Here is an 18,697-nt window from a genome sequence, read left to right as displayed (position 1 = left end):
GTGGAGCTAAAATCTGCAAATAATTACCTCCTCTTAATTCATTCAGCTGCTAGTCTTTGGCTGTCGTGTTTGGCCTGTGCAGGATAACGCGGGAGTCATCCTAGCATGCAGGTACTTGCGGCAAAAATGTAAACTGAGCTGCGCATGCACATGTCAGCATACAGTCTACAAAACACTGCAAGCAGGCAAGTCATTTTTTATTATTGCATAATAGACATTACATGACTCTTATGCAAAAAATTGCCTGCCTCCTTCCAAGTTGTTTCATTTTGACTTCAGTTCCGCTTTAATGTGTATATTTGTTTCATCCAAGTAGCAGCTGTATATATAGTGTAACATTTTTATGTGACTGGTTAAATGTATTTTCAGGCAAAAGAGGATTGGCTTACACAATTGGAGCACCGATATAAATTCAGCAAACGACAACTAAAACGAGGGGAAGAATATGTAGTGAGGGTCAGGACAAAGCCAGCAGAAAACCAAGGATTCCGTGGAACTTGGAGTGAATGGAGCTCAGAAGCTGAGTGGAGAAATGGTAACTCTTTAGGGTATTAACTAGAACAGAACCATAATGCCTCACCCACACTGGACATTGCCCATCTCTTCTAAATGCCTTTTTTCCTGGCAGGAGAAAAGTAGTGTCAAAAACATGCCTACAGCAAAGTTTTTTGAAACACGTTTAAGTGCATCAAGCGTCTGGACATGTATTCATTTAATTGGCTAGAATTTATTCTGGCCAAATGTATTATTTTATTCTAGCACTTAAATGCATTTTTACACATGTTTATGCAGGTAAGTTGTTTTTGTGCCAAAATGCTGCTGCTCCTTAATGCGCTGGTAAAGGGTTTTTTCCCCCCTCTAGACACCCATAATAAAAAAAAAATGTATGACTTTTATTCCTATTACAAGGAATGTAAACATCCCTTGTAATAGGAATATGGCACGATCGGACCTATTTACAGTGAAATATGGGGTCAATAAGACCCCATATCTCACCTCTAGGCTGGGAAGAATAAAAAAAAAACAAAAAAAAAAAGATCATGGCTTCCTAGCCAGATCGGCGCCGTTAATTTGAATACCGAGGCCGGGTGTGACGTCATAACATCGCGCCCGGCCTCCGAACGATCATAGAGACTCCGGGGACAATCTAGTCCGCCGGAAATCTCTATGATCACATGCTGGGGCTGGCGGATCCTGTGACCGACTCACCGATGGAAACGGTGAGTCGGTAGAAGCACCGGAGGGCGGCGGGAGAACGATCAAGCGGTGGAACAGCCGCTATGATCGTTCTTATGGTGTAGGGAATCGCCGGCTGAAAACGGCAATATCTGAATGATGTCTGTGGACTCAGGCATCATTTAGATATAACCAGCGAAACCCCATGACGTCAATAGACATAGTGCGGGTCTCGATGATGGTGGTTTTACTGAAATAAAACAAAGACAATTCCATAGCTCAACTCACCAACCAGTCTGCTGACCAACCAAATTAAAGTGGTTGTAAACCCTTACAAACCACTTTGACCTACAGGTAAGCCTAAGGCTTACCTGTAGGTCCAAGAAATATCTCCTAAACCTACACGGTTTAGGTGATATTTACTAAATGACAGGCACTGCTGTCTACGGCACATGCACCATAGACAGTGGCGTGCAGGCGCACTATTGCCGTTAGCAGCATGTTGGCGGCTTCTGTGCGCATGCACAGGAGTGATGTTATCGCTGCTCCGGAGCTGTGAGTGGCCGGAGCAGCGATATCCGGAAGAAGATGGACGCTCCATACTACAGGGAACAGTGGTGACATCGCTGGCTCCTGTGTCAGGTAAGTGACACATAATGGGCTACTATGCAATGCATAGTAGCCCACTATGCTTTACCTTTGCAGGGAGGCAAAGAAGAAGTAAACCCATCAGGGTTTACTTCCTCTTTAACCTGTCTAACCGTCTGTTAAAAGCAGGGGTTTAGTTAGCACACATTTGCAAACGCATGTGTAAGCTGCAAGGCCTCACGGCACCCTGCGTTGCTTGCAGTCCTAACACTACAAATTTATAAGTGTCTCCACAGTGGAAGCACTTGCATGGAATGGATAGATGTGGACAGGTGAGCCTGGAGACTGCCCAAGCCCTTGGGCAGTCTCCAGGCTCACCTGTCCACATCCATGGGCTCCTCACCGTGAAGGCCAGTTGTAGGTGTGGGCAGTGGCCAGTTTTTTTTTTATATATTCTTTATTTTTCGTTTTTAGCAAAGAAGTATAAAATACAGGTATCTTTTATGTCATTAATTCATTGTCACATTTTACAATTGTATTTCACATCCAATTACTTAACCTATCCCCCCTCCCCTTCCCCCCGAGAAAAAAAAAAAAAAAGAGAAAAAAAAAAAAATAACCCCCCCCCTTGCCTCTCCCTTCTATTCCCTCTATTCCTCTCCCCGTCCCTCCCCATTCTCTTCACGCCTCTTGAGACCATCCTCCTTCAAGAAAGTTCTCCATTGTTGCCATTTTCCTTGATATTTTTGCCCTATTTCTTCCCGTTTCTGTATAGACTCTTCTATTACCCTTTTGTATTCTACTTTCCGCACCCATTCTGATATTGTCGGGATTTGTTTGGATTTCCAGTGAATTGGGATTAGAGATTTTGCTGCGTTCAACAGGTCTGGGACCAGTGTGTTTCTGTATTGTGTGATCCCTTTCTCTGTATCGTGGAACAGACATTTCCATGGAGATTTTTCAATCCTTTCCCCTGTGACTTCAAATATAGTTTCTATTATCTTCTCCCAGAAAGGGACTATTTTGGGGCAATCCCACCATATATGCTTGAAAGTCCCTGGTGCCTTGCATTCCCTCCAGCAAAGAACCCGGGTGTCTACTCCCACTCTCTGTACTCTTTGGGGGGTCCAGTACCACCTCGCTAGTAATTTGAAGGACATTTCCGCCGTTTGGACGTCTCTTGGAAGTGAGTGGGTCATTTTAATTATTTTTCCCCTATGCTCGTCATTTCTTAATGGACCAATCTCCTCCTCCCATTTCCCTAGATATGCTGGGAACTCAGAGTCTGCCTCATGCCTTAATATTTTATAAACTTTAGAAACCCTTTTCTCTAAACATTGTGCTTCTTTAAATAATTTTTCTAATGGTCTAAGTAGTGTTTTTCCTCTCAGCGGCTGTGGGAGCCCTTGAATAAAGTGTACTATTTGCGTGTATCTCCATCTATCTAATGGCTTCTGTCCCCATTCTTGTGTAATTTCACTAAACGTGCTTATCCTATTTCCTTTCATCACTTCCGCTATTGTTATTTCCTCTCTCTTTGCCCACCTACTAAAATATAAACGCTCCTCTTTCCCTGGGAGAAAGTAATTTGTGTCTAAAAGTGACATTAAAGGGGAATTATAGTGCCAATTGTGCCTCTTATTAATTTTATCCCAAATTTTTAAAGTGTGTCTTGTTAAAATGCTCGTGCTAAGCCCTAAGTCCCTATATTGGGGAGGTATCCATATCATCTTTACCAACTCCGTGCTACTTAGTGATCCCTCCAACTCTACCCAACTCTTCTCTTGCTTATTGTGGTTCCAGTCAGCTATCCTTGAAATTACTATGGCTTCGTAGTATTTTTTGAAATCTGGCAATGCTACACCTCCTTTATCTTTCTCCTTCACCAGGACATTATAGGCTATTCGCGGGTTTTTTCGTACCCATATAAAAGCTGTTATCATAGATTTTAATTTTCTAAGGTAACTTGAGGGTAAGGGGACTGGGATCATTTGAAACGTATAGATTACTAAAGGCAAAATGAATATTTTAATTGCGTTTATCCTCCCCATCCAAGTCAATCTTTTATATCTCATTTTATTTAAATTATTTTTAATTTTATTCAACAGGGGTATGTAATTAGCCGCATATAGATTAGAAACTTGCGCCGTCAATTTTATGCCTAAGTAAGACAGTTCTCCTTTGCACCACTTAAATGGGAGGTAGGTAGCTAATGCTGTCCGACTCTCCTCTGCTAGATTCAGGTTTAAAATCTCCGACTTGGTCATATTTATTTTAAAGTTGGACAATCGCCCATACTGTTTGAACTCTTTTAGGAGAGTTGGGATTGTTACTCTTGGGTTGCCTATATATAGCAAGACGTCATCTGCAAATGCAGAGACTTTGTACTCCTTCTTGCCCACTCGAATACCTCTGACATCTTGATTCCTCCGGATTGCCACCAGGAGAGGTTCTAAGGCAATCACGAATAGAATCGGCGAGAGGGGGCACCCCTGCCTCGTCCCATTGAACAATTCCAGGGGGCGAGACAGGGACCCATTCACCCGGACTCTAGCTGTCGGATGTGAATATAACGCTTTGAGCCATCTCATCATCTTCTCTCCTAGTCCCATATATTTTAACGTCTCATATATAAACTCCCAATCCACTCTATCGAAAGCCTTTTCGGCATCTACCGATAGCAGTACTGTGGGGGTCTCTCTCCTGATGGCTTCCTGGATCAAGGCTATGGACTTCAAGGAGTTATCCCTCCCCTCTCGCCCCTGGACAAACCCTACCTGATCTGGATGGATCCATCTCGGGAGGAGGGTTTTTAATCTATCCGCGATTATTTTCGCAAAAATCTTTATGTCCGTATTTAAAAGGGAGATCGGACGGTAGCTCTCTAGAGCTGCTGGGTCCTTATCCTCTTTTAGAATCAGTGTTATGTGGGCACAGAGAGCCTCCTCCCGAAACTTCTCCTCTACTCCTACTGCATTAAAGTAATCGCGGAGTTTCGGCACTAAATGTTTCTGAAATTTTTTATAGTATAGAATAGAGTATCCGTCGGGGCCCGGGCTTCCTCCGAGGGGGGTGTTTTTAATTGTTCTCTCCACTTCCTCTATTGTTATGGGGGCCTCTAAGGCCTCCATTTCCTCCAACTCCCCTCTTGGGAACTCCAAGCCTCGCAGGTACTCCTCTACTGCTTCTTTCCTTTTCCCCTTGTCGCCCCCTTTCCCCCTTATATTGTACAGCTCACTGTAAAAGGTGTGGAAGTTCTCTGCGATTTTTGGGGTGGAATACTGCTTCTCCCCCCCTCTATCTTTAATCATTGGGATGTGGGTCCTATTTTTGTATTCTTTCACTCTTTTTGAAATCCATTTGCCTGACCTGTTTCCCCATTGGTATCTTTCTTTATTTATTTTGTGAAAAGCTGACTCCCTTTCTTGTTCTAGGGTATCCTCCAGTTCTCTCTTTTTCTCTATTAACTCCTGTCTATCCCGTACCCCCATTGGCCTAGTTTTCTGCTCTAATTCATTAATCTCTCTATATAATTGGACTTTTTGTTTCTCCCTCTCCTTCTTTTTCCCCGATCCAATACTGATCAGGAGCCCTCTTGTGACTACCTTATGTGTTTCCCATAATGTGGCTCGGGAAATATCTGGTGTGTCGTTTGACTCAAAGAAGTACGACAACTCCTGTTCTATCTTGCAGATAACGTCCTGGTCCTGTATTAGGGAATCATTTAGTTTCCATATTCTCTCTGCCCCCATCTCTCCCTGTATCTCAAGTTGTACTACTACCGGGGCGTGGTCTGAAAGTGTGATTGGTTTTATTTCTGCTTTTTTGAGGTTCGTCACTAGTTGATGTTCTACTAAAATATAGTCCAGTCTGGCGAAGGAGTTATGGGGTGCTGAGAAATGGGTGTAATCCCTCTCGTTTAAGTGGCCTATTCTCCATGTATCCATTAACTGCATATTGGCCAAGGTTTTCCTCAAAGCTCTATATCTCCGCTCTGGCGCCCGGGTACAGCCCCCCGAATTATCTAATTTAGGGTTCAGGGTCCAGTTCAAGTCCCCTGCTATAATCAATTTTCCCGCTCTGAATCCCTCTACCTTCTCTAGTACCTTCTTTAGGAACTTGTCTGGATTTCTATTGGGGGCATATATGTTCACTATTGTACATTTCATACCAAGCAGTTTACCCTTTAAAAATAGGTACCTCCCTTCCGGGTCAGCCAAACGCTCCTCTATTTCGAATCTCGTAGATCTATCGAACCCCGTGGCCACCCCTCTTGAGTGGGCTGATGGCGTGTCCCCGTAAAACCAAAGTGGAAATTGCAGTGATGTTAATTTTATCATTGATTCGTTAGTGATGTGTGTCTCCTGGAGGCACACCACATTACCACGCAAGAATTGAAGTTCTTTATTTATTTTATACCTTTTTTCTTTCATATTTAATCCCCTTACATTGTATGATATTACGTTAACTACCGCCATCAATCACTGTTGCCTGGGATCGGAGCTTCACGTAGGCTGACCCGAAGGCACGCACCTTTGGGGGTTGAGAGGGAGGAGGAGAGCGGCAAGGATAATGAAAGAAAGGAAAAAAAAAAAAAAAAAAACCCCGAATCCCCCCCACCTTTGTAACCCCAACCCTTTCCCACCCCCACTCCGCAACAATACCCCTAGAAGGGTTGGTCGGAGTCCTCCCTTTTCCTTGTTGCTCTTATGGGTTTGACACATATCTCGTTGGTGTCCTCTCGTCCCCATAATTACCCGGGGTCTCACACCGGTAGCTCTCCAAGGGTCTCCTCCCTCCCCCCCTCCTCCCTCCCCCCGCATCTCCCTTCCCCATGTCTCTTTCCTTCCCCTTTCCTTTCTCTGGGTCTATCTTTACGTTATCTTAGGGTGACCCCCTCTGGATTAAACTCTGCTCCTCTCCTTCTCCTCCATCTTAGGTCCCTTTGTGTAGGCCTAGTGCCCTTCTCTTCTTCCTCCCACCCTGGTAACTGGGGAGGTGTTATGTCCAACCTTTCACAAAACCCATTCAAATCCTCAGGGAATCGCAGAATTGCAGAGCGGCCCTCTCTTTTCCCTTTCAGGCAGGCTGGGAAGCCCCATTGGTAGGTTGCTCCTTCTGCCAACAACCGTTGTGTAAGGGGTTTTAGTAATCTCCTTCTCTTCAACGTTTCTGCCGCAAGGTCGGGGAACACCTGCAATTCTGCACCTTCAAAGGTCACCCCTGTCCTTGTCCTCAGTTTTTCCATTATTAAACCTCTCTCTTCCATGTAGTGGAACCTTACTATCACATCTCTAGGGGATTCCTCCCTTTCTACCCTCTGCCTAGTAATTCTGTGGACTCTGTCTATCTTTAAGGTGTCAGTAGGCTCTCTCTCCAATACCGGGTTGAATATCTGCTGTACTATACCCCCCAGTTCTCCAGTCCTATATTTCTCTGGGAGGCCTTTGATGCGTACATTCTTCCTTCTGCCTCGGTTCTCTTGGTCCTCTAATTTATACTGGAGGTTTCTGTTTGCTGTCTGGAGAGAGGAAATTTGACCTGTTATCTCATTCAACCTTTGCTCCTGGTTGTCTAATCTTACCTCTATTTCTTCCACCCTCCCGAGGATTTGGCCTATGTCTGCCCTTACTCCTGCTATTTCTATTTTTAATGACTCCTCCATTTTGGCAAACATCTCCGCTAGCATTACCTTTATTGTAGATGCCTCCTCCCCCTGGGGTATAAGTTGCGACGTTCCTTCCCTTCTATTATCCTCTTCTACTGCTATTATCTCTTCCCTTACCTGAGGGGGTCTGCTATTATTATGGTTGGGGATACCTACTTCCTTCGAGGCCCCCATCTTGGTTCCATTTACCTTACCCCCTTTACTTTCTTCTGGTATCTTCTGCCTATTGAGTCCTGATCTCCGCATTGTTCCTGACTTAGGGCTGATCGGGCCTTCCTCTAATAAGCTAGAATTACTTGCCATGTACCGCTGGATACCCCCTGGGCTGGGCACCGGCGGCACATTTTTACTTGATTTAGTTTTCCCTCTCATTCTTCCGTTTAAGTCTACCCAGTTCTTTTCTGCTTCTCCCGCTCCCCTTCTCGCCCTCTGACTCCTCCTTTCTATCTTCTCTTTATGATCGAGGCCTACCACTTGTTACCTCCCCTCTAGTCTATCTGGGGGTCCCCGTAAGTTTCAGGTCGGGAGTGTATATAGTGAGGTCAAGATAAGCACACCCCCTTCAATCAACCAACTAGACCCAAGTGTCCTTCCCCATGAACCTGTTAGCCGGCTCTCCCTCCTTTCTATCCCTCTTACCCAGCGAGGGTAAGGATACAGCCGTAGATACCCTAAATTTGGGGGACACCGACACTAGGATCAGTTTCTGCCTAGGTCTAGCTTCCACTTTTCACGTCTCCACTTCCTACTACCAGACCCCGACCCCCCTTACTTCAATGGGTTTCAATGGGTTACATAGGCCCTTTGAGCAAAAAGTGTCCAGATTCATATACCAGTACAGGATAAGTATGTCGGAAAAACAAAAACCAAACAAAAATGAGGGCAGAGAGAGTCAAGAATCCGGGAGACCACTATGGGTGGTGGTAGTTGTCCGCCCAGTCTTTGTCACTTTATCTACCTACATAAGTGGGCACAAGCGGCATATCTACAAATATTCCGACTTAACACTGTAAGGAATGGCAGTAATGCCAGTTGTCTACGGTATCTTAATCCGTTTAACCCTCTCCTGCCACCAGAGTGTCCTGTCCCCTTCTCCTTGCTTCAGAGCGATACTTCTCCACCTGTTACTGCCTATTACCGTGGTGCCTTCTTGGCTTCTCTGTTCCAGTTCTGCTTCCCTCCTTCCAGACACAATCAGGGTGATGTAGATCTGGGCTCAAGTACTGCAGAGTTAAGTTGGGGGTGTGCTGTTAGCCGGGGGGTATTTGCGAGCCCCTGTTTACCCTGATTAAGGTTCTTCGGCTTATAATCCTCTGACGTTCCCTTGCATTAGAGTCAAACTTCGGGGTACTGTTGTCAAAGCGGGGTGTTTCCAGGGCTCTACCCCCCCCTCTCAACACGTTCGGGGGCCAGAATGTTATGGGATCTCCGTTTGTACCCCCCCCCCTATTGTTTGTCACAGCTACTAACGCAGGTATTTATGGTGCAAACTATTGACAACCCCACATGGGACATAAGCCGCCGCTCCGAATGCTCACTAGTACTCGCACCCCTCCGCCGGTCCCCTACTCAGGGCCATTCTCCTCTGTCCGAACATTGACTCAGGGGGTTAGTGTTTCGTACAACTTGGTTCGCTGTTCGGAGGGCCTGCACACCTCTACGCCTTTTCTGATTGAGCGAATCTTCAGGGCTTTTGGCTATTGCCTTTACATAGGCAGCCCCCCCCTCTAATAATACTACTATGCGCTCTCTCAATGCGAACAGAGCCTATATAGATGAGCGAGTTTAAAGCAGTCCTTTTAAAATCTTTCCAGGGCTTCTTTCCTACTTTCCCTCAAATCAGCTCCTCGTGCATGCCCCAGAGAGATAAGGAAGAGTGTCTATATTATTGCGTCTCTTACTATGTACCTCTCCGTATATCACAATCCACAGTTCACAGAGTTCCCTCAGATCTGCTGCACTTCTCCTTTCTCCCGGGACAGCCACCCCTCACTCCCCAGCTTAACTCACGTTTTGTTGGTTTCCAGCGATACGAGCCAGGAGCCGGCCTCTTCCAGTGTCAGACCTTACCATCCCTTAACAGAGGGACGTGTCTCTCGCTTTGCCGTGGAGGACGGATTGTTGCTGATCTTTATCTCGGAGTGCCTCTGACCTGCGACCTGGTGTGTCCTCTGTGTATACTGCGTGAGGCGGGGGCCCGCTGTGCTACTCGCCTCTTCGTCCCCTAGAGCTCTGGTCCGGCGTCTGGGGCCCGGCGTCTGGATGCAGAGGTACAGCGTGACCGCCTTCTACCGGGGGGACAAGTCGCCTCACTCCCAGGCTAAGCTGTAGGATATGGAGGGGTTGGCGCGTATTGCGGGCGCAGTCCGGCTCCCCTCCGCATGGATTGGAGGGGGGTGACCGGTCCGTTCGCCGCTCAGCTGTCACCGCGTGGCGGGGGAGGGAGCGATGATCCGCGGGGATTCCATAGGGCGGGGAGGGATGGAGACGCTCAGCTCGAGCCTACCTCCTGGTGCTCCGCCCCATCCGCTGTCGGAGCAGATCACCAGCAGTGGCCAGTTTTTTGTTACTGTTTGTATATATGGTCCGGGGACACACTGGGCACCTTGGCTGCCATTGTGCTCCTGCTGGGTGTCCAGTGTGCTCCTGTTCCTTTAAGGGGGCTTGGGCAGTCTCCAGGCTTACCTGTCCACATCTATCCATTCCATGCATGTACTTCCACTGTGGAGACACTTATAAATTTGTAGTGTTAGAACTGCAAGCAACGCAGGGTGCCGTGACGAGGCCTTGCAGCTTACACATGCGTTTGCAAATGTGTGCTAACTAAACCTCTGCTTTAACAGACGGTTAGACAGGTTAATTTGGTTGGTCAGCCGACTGGTTGGTGAGTTGAGCTATGAAATTGTCTTTGTTTTATATGTATATGCCCTCCATGGGCTCCTCACTGTGGAGGCCAGTAATAGGTGTGGGCAGTGGCCGGCTTTTTGTTACTGGTTTTACTGAAACCCTTTATGGTTCAAAAATGGTTGAATACGATGTGAGATGACCAAACGTATAGACAAAATGAAAACTTGAATATACTGTATGACGCAGTCACTAGCATTACCACAATCATTTTGTCTTTCCCTGCACCCTCACTTTAAGATTGTTTTATTATCTGTTCAACATTTTGAGAAGTGTGTGTAAATATTGTTACAATTTTCAGAAGTGTGTGTAAATATTTTTACACTTTTCAGAAGTGTGTGTAAATATTTTTACACTTTTCTATTTATTATTGGGAAATTAAAAATGTATATTAAAATTGTCATTAAATTGTAATCATTTTCCTGTTTTTTTTTATTTTTTTTACAGATTACGCATTTACTATACTGGATCTGAGAAATATCATTATCCCGATCACATGTTTTGTGTTGGTATGCCTAATTATTGTGCTCTATGTCTGCCTTACCAGGTAATCATAACCATTATTATGCTTAGTACTTAAATTGAGCTGTGCACAATGGGGCATTGTCCCATTCTGGCATGGGGCTACCTGGCCAGCAGTCCCTGCTTGCCCTACAGTGGAAAAGAAGATGTTGCGATGGTGTGGATATTAGTATTGTCACTGCTGATTCACAAGCTTCTAGCCCAGTGGTTCTCAACTCCTGTCCTCAGGACTCACCAACCGGCCAGGTTTGCAAGATAACTGAAACACATTGCAGGTGATCTAATTTGCTGCTCAGTGATTGTAGTATTCTAGTCTGTATCTCCCCAAGGTAATACTTAAAATCTGGCCTGTTAGCGGGTCCTGAGGACAGGAGTTGAGAACCACTGCTCTAGCCTGTCAATTAGCATCTGGTCACACCAGTGGCGTACTAACTAGGGGGGCGGGGGTTGCGGTCTGCCCCTGGTGCCACACATTGGGGGGGTGTCAGGCGGCTCCCCTGTATGAAACAGTGAGAGTGGGTCAGGCTTGGTAGTGCAGCCGATGTGACATGCTGAGCAGGGAGACCTCAGGCAGACTGACCCATTGTCACAATGCTCTCACTCTCTGTTAAATTCTAAAAGCCCAGTGAGTGAGTACAACCCCCCCCCCCCCCCCCCACTCCACAGAGATGGAAGAGTCTGCATTAGCTCTGCCCCCTCTCTCCCCTGCGTGTCCCATTCATGCTCCGTGCAGCCTGTGTGCTGAGCTGTGCTGTGTCTGAAAGGAATGTGGGGGAGGGAACATTTAAACAGTGTGAGGAAGAACATCCAAGTAAGTTATCAGCACTGTCCCTGTGTCCAGACTCTGCCCTCTCTCTCCCAAATCTCATCCACTCCCCCTCTTTCCTCTGTTGTCCTCCAGAATGTTCCCATCATGTTCCCATCATGTTCCTTTACCAGGGTTTACACTAGTGTGTTCATAGACATTGCATGTGATTTGCACCGAATTGCTGTGCAAATCACATGCAATATCTGTGCGATGCAAATTCAGTCATACAAACTGTACGGCTGAAATCACATTTGCACCAAAATGGTGAGGGACCCTTTTTTTGGTCTGCACTGGAAATGGATTGGATGGGTGTTTACACCTATGCAATCCGATTCTTGCACCATTTCACAGTTCTCACTGCGATTTGCAAACCGATCTGGGGATGCACTGGTATCTTGCCGCTTCCTGCATCGCATATATGTGAACCAGGACTCAAGTGGGTTCACACTGATGCACTGTGGTTCAGTTGCCTCAATTTTCACTACAGTGACAGTCCCCCAGACTTCTATTAGGTTACACATTTTTGCACCATTTTCTGAAAGCGCACCAAATGCCCTCTATACTGAATCTTTCAGAAAACACAGTTAAATTACCCAAGCTAATAGACGTCTGTGGGACTGCAGCTAAAAATGAGGATTATATGCAGAAAAACTGCATATACCTCAGCACTGCGACAAACTGCAAGACACCAGTGTGAACCCAAAGGCTTCAGGGTGCTGTGTAATGTAAAGGGGTCCTGAGGTGCAGGGGGTTGTGTAATGTAAAGGGGTCCTGAGGTGCAGGGGGTTGTGTAATGTAAAGGGGTCCAGAGGTGCAGGGTGCTGTGTAATGTAAAGGGGTCCAGGAGGTGCAGAGGGTTTTGTAATGTAAAGGTGTCCTGAGGTGCAGGGTGCTGTGTAATGTAAAGGGGTCTAGAGGTGCAGGGTGCTGTGTAATGTAAAGGGGCCCTGAGGCTCAGTTCAGGGGGTTGTGTAATGTAAATGGGTCCAGAGGTGCAGGGTGCTGTGTAATGTAAAGGGGTCCAAAGGTGCAGAGGGTTTTGTAATGTAAAGGTGTCCTGAGGTGCACAGTGCTGTGTAATGTAAAGGGGTCCAGAGGTGCAGGGGGCTGTGTAATGTAAAGGGGTCCACAGGTGCAGTGGGTTGTGTAATGTAAAGGGGTCCAGAGGTGCAGAGGGTTTTGTAATGTAAAGGTGTCCTGAGGTGCAGGGTGTTGTGTAATGTAAAGGGGTCTAGAGGTGCAGGGTGCTGTGCAATGTAAAGGGGCCCTGAGGTTCAGGGGGTTGTGTAATGTAAATGGGTCCAGAGGTGCAGGGTGCTGTGTAATTTAAAGGGGTCCAAAGGTGCAGAGGGTTTTGTATTGTAAAGGTGTCCTGAGGTGCACAGTGCTGTGTAATGTAAAGGGGTGCAGAGGTGCAGGGAGCTGTGTAATGTAGAGGGGTCCAGGAGGTGCAGAGGGTTTTGTAATGTAAAGGTGTCCTGAGGTGCAGGGTGTTGTGTAATGTAAAGGGGTCTAGAGGTGCAGGATGCTGTGTAATGTAAAGGGGCCCTGAGGTTCAGGGGGTTGTGCAATGTAAAGAGGTCTAGAGGTACAGGGGGTTGTGTAATGTAAAGGGGTCTAGAGGTACAGGGGGATGTGTAATGTAAAGAGGTCCAGAGGTTCACCGGTTTTGTAATGTAAAGGGGTCCAGAGTAGGGATGAGCCGAACACCCCCCGGTTCAGTTCGCACCAGAACTTTCGAACGGACCCCAAATTCGAACTAACTTTAGAACCCCATTGAAGTCTATGGGACTCGAACGTTCGAAATTAAAAGTAATAATTTTAACGGCTAATATGCAAGATACTGTCCTAAAAAGGGTTTGGGGACCTGGCTCCTGCCCCAGGGGACATGGGTAAATGCATAAAATGTTTTTAAAAATGGCCGTTTTGGCGGGAGCACTGATTTTAATGACGATTAAAGTGAAAAAAAAGTGAAATATTCCTTTAAATATGGTGCCTGGGGGGTGTCTGTAGTATGCCTGTGAAGTGCCACGTGTTTCCCGTGTTTAGAACAGTCCCTGCACAAAATGACATTAAACGGAAATAACACTATTTAAAACTGCTTGCGGTTTTAATGTTATATCTGGTTCCTGCAATATGGTTAAAAATCATTGAGAAAAATGGCATGGGTAGCCCTCCCTGCCCATTACCAGCCTATTTGGGTCTTGTACGCATATTAAGGGGAACCCTGTACCCATATTAAAAAAAGGAAATGCGTGTGGCCCCCAGGCCCTATATACTCAGAACAGCAGTATACAGGCGGTGCAAACAAGACAGGGACTGTGTAGGTTTGTTGTGTTAAGTTGAATCTGTTTGTAATTTTCAACTGGTACATTTTTAAAGTGTAGCTCCAGTCAAAAAAAACTATTTTTAAGCTTTTTGGAAAACATAGGGAAGGGTTATCACCCCTGTATAATTTGTTTTGTCGTCCATCTTTTTTCATCTCACTTGCTGTTGTCTCCTTCCGTTTGCAAGTAGGAGATGTTTGTAAATTGGATGTTTGAAAGTAGGGGCCTGCCCTATATGCTCTGCAGAAATGGCGGAACAAGGTGTTGGTTTTGCCACAACATTGTAAGCCCTCAAAGTGACTCTTGGTGGGCGCTGGAGCGCCCTGCTGTGAACGATTATATCAAGAATTGTAATTACATGCCATTGTTGAACAGTGGTAGAAAAATTGACCTTTGGTGGTTGTGGTGCTGGTGCCACAACACTATAAGTCCTCACCGTTACTCTGGGTGGGCACAGGAAGGGGCCCTCCTGTGAAATATTATATCAAGAATTGTAATTACATGTCCCTGTTAAACAGGGGCAGAAAAATTTGGCCTTAGGCACTGGTGCTGGTGCCACCACACTGCAACCTCTCCCATATACTCTAGTTTTATTGCAGGAATTAGCCCTGCTGCAAAGCATTGCATCAAAAATTGTAATTAAACGCTCCTGTTAAACAGGGGCAGAAAAATTGGGCCTTAGGCACTGGTGCTGGTGCCACCACACTGCAACCTCTGCCATATACTCTAGTTTTATTGCAGGAATTAGCCCTGCTGCAAAGCATTGCATCAAAAATTGTAATTAAACGCCCTGTTAAACAGGGGCAGAAAAATTGGGCCTTAGGCACTGGTGCTGGTGCCACCACACTGCAACCTCTGCCATATACTCTAGTTTTATTGCAGGAATTAGCCCTGCTGCAAAGCATTGCATCAAAAATTGTACTTAAACGCCCCTGTTAAACAGGGGCATAAAAATTGGGCCTTAGGCACTGGTGCTGGTGCCACCACACTGCAACCTCTTCCATATACTCTAGTTTTATTGCAGGAATTAGCCCTGCTGCAAAGCATTGCATCAAAAATTTTAATTAAACGCCCCTGTTAAACAGGGGCAGAAAAATTGGGCCTTAGGCACTGGTGCTGGTGCCACCACACTGCAACCTCTGCCATATACTCTTGTTTTATTGCAGGAATTAGCCCTGCTGCAAAGCATTGCATCAAAAATTGTAATTAAACGCCCCTGTTAAACAGGGGCAGAAAAATTTGGCCTTAGGCACTGGTGCTGGTGCCACCACACTGCAACCTCTCCCATATACTCTTGTTTGATTGCAGGAATTAGCCCTGCTGCAAGGCATTGCATCAAAAATTGTACTTAAACGCCCCTGTTAAACAGGGGCAGAAAAATTGGGCCTTAGGCATCACCCAGAACCAGAAATGTTCTTCCAACATATCAGCGGAGGAGGAAGAGGATAGACAATCAACATAAAAGGACAGTCACTCAGCATCAGCATAGGCAGTCTTGAAGGGATGTGATATTTCAAAAAAAATTATTCTGTTACATCAGCTTCAGGTGCTTGGTAGCTGTGGGTGATCCAAGACTGATTCATCTTGATGAAGGTCAGTCGATCAACTGATTCGGTGGACAGGCGCACCCTGTGATCGGTAACAAAGCCACCAGCAGCACTGAAGGTGCGTTCCGAAAGAACGCTGGATGCAGGACAGGCCAGTAGCTCAATTGCATACTGTGCAAGCTCTGGCCAGTGATCCATCCTCAAGACCCAGTAAGCCAGAGGATTTTCGGTGGGAAAGGTGTCCAAGTCTGACCTTGCCCCTAGGTATTCCTGCACCATGTAAATCAGACGCTGGCGATGGGTGCTGGAACCGATCATACCTTGGGGCTGCGGACTAAAAAATTGTCTGAAAGCATCAGTCAGACGGCCACCTTCTCCACCGCTCCTTCTGACCGATGCCTCAGCAACACGCTGTCCAGGACCAGGAGTTTGTAACCTCCCAGTCTCTGGGAACGCGTTGCACAGACCTTTCTGCAAGGCCTCCCGGAGATGTCTCATCCTCTGCTCCCTCTGTGATGGCAAGATAAGGTCGGCAACCTTACCCTTGTACTGTGGATCAAGGAGAGTGACCAGCCAGTAATGGTCCCTCTCCTTGATCCGAAGAATACGAGGATCCTTCCGCAGGCTTTGCAGGATCAGGGAGGCCATGCAGCGTAGGTTAGCTGAGGCATTCGGTCCGGAGTCCTCTGGGTCACTAAGGACAACATGATCCGCAGCTACCTCCTCCCAGCCACGTACAAGTCCACGTGTTTCTTGGGACTGTAAATCATCCCTACAAGACTGCTGCTGCTGCTGCTGCTGCTGATGCTGAGTGCCAGCCTCCACCTCCATGCTGACACAATCATCCTCCTCCTCCTCCTCTTCCTCCTCCTCATCCTCTTCCTGTGTGATGGGTGGCACAGCAGGAACACTGTCTGGATAAAGGGGGCCTTGAGAGGCAAGGAATTCCTCCTCTTCCTGCCTCTGTTCTGCCTCAAGTGCCCTGTCCATTATTCCACGCAGTGTATGCTCCAAGAGGTGGACAAGAGGTACAGTGTCACTGATGCATGCACTGTCACTGCTCACCATCCTTGTGGCCTCCTCAAACGGTGACAGGACAGTGCATGCATCCCTGATCATGCCCCACTGGCGTGGTGAGAAAAAACCGAGCTCCCCTGACCCTGTCCTGGTGCCGTAGTCGCACAGGTACTCATTGATGGCCCTCTGCTGCATGTGCAGCCGCTGCAGCATGGCCAACGTTGAGTTCCACCTGGTGGGCATGTCACATATAAGGCGGTTCTTGGGCAGGTTCAACTCCTTTTGGAGCTCAGCCAGTCGAGCACAGGCATTAAATGATCGGCGGAAATGCACACAGACTTTCCTGGCCTGCTTCAGGACATCCTGTAAGCCGGGGTACCTGCCCAAGAACCGCTGCACCACCAGGTTAAGGACGTGAGCTACACAGGGCACATGGGTCAGTTGTCCCTGTCGGAGGGCGGAGAGGAGGTTGGTGCCATTGTCACAAACCACCATTCCTGGCTTAAGCTGGCGTGGCGTCAACCACCTCTCGGCCTGCCCCTGCAGAGCTGACAAAACATCCGCCCCAGTGTGGCTCCTGTCCCCCAAACAAACCAGCGCAAGCACGGCATGGCATCGTTTTGCCTGCGTACTTGCGTAGCCCCTGGAACGCCTACGAAGCACCGCTGGTTCTGAGGACAGAGCACTGGAAGAGGCCATGGAGGAAGAAGAAGAGGAGGGGGTGGAGGAGAGAGGTGTGTCACAACCAATAGTAGCATTTTGGAGGCGTGGTGGCGGAACAACCTCCAACACTACTGCACCTTGTCCTGCATCCTTCCCAGCTGCCAGAAGAGTGACCCAATGGGCCGTGAAAGACAGGTAACGTCCCTGTCCATGCCTGCTGGACCATGAGTCAACGGTAATATGCACCTTACCGCTGACCGCCCTGTCCAGCGAGGCAAGGACATTGCCTTCCACATGCCGGTAGAGAGCCGGAATCGCCTTCCGTGAGAAAAAGTGGCGTTTGGGGACCTGCCACTGAGGAACCGCACATTGTACAAACTCACGGAAGGGGGCCGAGTCTACCAACTGAAAAGGCAGCAGTTGAAGTGCTAGCAATTTAGCCAAGCTAGCATTTAACCGCTGGGCATGTGGATGGCTGGGAGTGAACTTCTTTCGCCGGTCCAGCAGCTGGGGCAGGGACATTTGCCTGCTATAATCGGACGTGGGTGTACTGCTAGCAGAGTTCCCGGAAGCACTTGGCTGTGACACACCTAATTCTGCACCTTCATTCCTCTCAGAGCAGGTTTCAGAGAGGACTGAAGGTCTAGTGGGGTTGGAGATGCCAGCTGATGAGGAGCAAGGAGAGGTCCACTTGGTGTGGGTCTTTGAGGTACGCTTGCCAACGAGCTGCATGGCAGGTCAACATATGTCTGGTCAAGCATGTGGTGCCCAAGCGGCTGATGTTTTGGCCACGCGAGATACGCTTGAGACATATGTTGCAAATAGCAGCGGTGCGATCTGATGCACTCGTCTCAAAAAAGGCCCACACCAAAGAACTTTTAGAATAATGCGCAGAGGCAGCGCCCTGCACAGGCGGAGCTCTGCGGTGTGATTCAGTCGGTGTGCTGCCCCTAAGCTGGCCCCCGGAGGGCATCCTGCCTCGTTGGACATGTGCCTCCTCCTCCTCCTCTCTCCTTCCAGGCACCCACGTGGAGTCAGTGCCCTCATCATCCCCTCCCTCTTCATCGCTGTAGCAAACCTGGCAGTATTCTGCAGCTTGTGGAACATGACTGCCATATTGCTGTCCTTCTTGAGCATCCCCTCTCTCTGCGCTCACGCTACTGCCTTCCTCTAGCTGAGTGTCATCATCAGAGCCCACAAAACACTGGGCATCCTCCTGGAGCATGTACCCAACACTGTGCTCAAAGAGTTCAGGAGACTCCTCAGGAGGACGTGGTGGGTCTAGGGAAGGAGTCACTGATGATGACATTGAGAGGAGGGAAGACGATGCGTTGGCAGCTGCTTTGCTAGTACCCTGAGACTGGGTGAGAGAGGATGAGGAGGATGAAGAGGGCTTGGTCATCCACTCTACCAAGTCGTTGGCATGTTGCAGTTCAACATGTCCAGCTGCCGAAAAGGACAAGCGTGTCCCATGGCC

The 18,697-nt window shown here is 47.6% G+C and overlaps 1 protein-coding gene across 1 annotated transcript in view; it reads left to right on the top strand.

Annotated features, from left to right (window-relative positions):
- LOC143924696 (uncharacterized) overlaps positions 1–18,697 on the top strand; it is a 101,905-nt gene that overhangs the window by 60,360 nt on the left and 22,848 nt on the right. Inside the window, exons 6-7 of the mRNA XM_077449113.1 lie at positions 370–535; positions 10,784–10,883. Coding sequence (XP_077305239.1) covers positions 370–535; positions 10,784–10,883 — 266 coding nt within the window. The remainder of the gene's footprint in view (positions 1–369; positions 536–10,783; positions 10,884–18,697) is intronic.

The sequence above is a fragment of the Lithobates pipiens genome, unplaced genomic scaffold (genome assembly GCF_037356315.1).
Source record: "Lithobates pipiens isolate NorthernLeopardFrog02 unplaced genomic scaffold, aLitPip1_a1.2 Scaffold_22, whole genome shotgun sequence".
NCBI lineage: Eukaryota > Metazoa > Chordata > Amphibia > Anura > Ranidae > Lithobates > Lithobates pipiens.
This window is presented reverse-complemented; position numbering and strand designations above follow the sequence as displayed.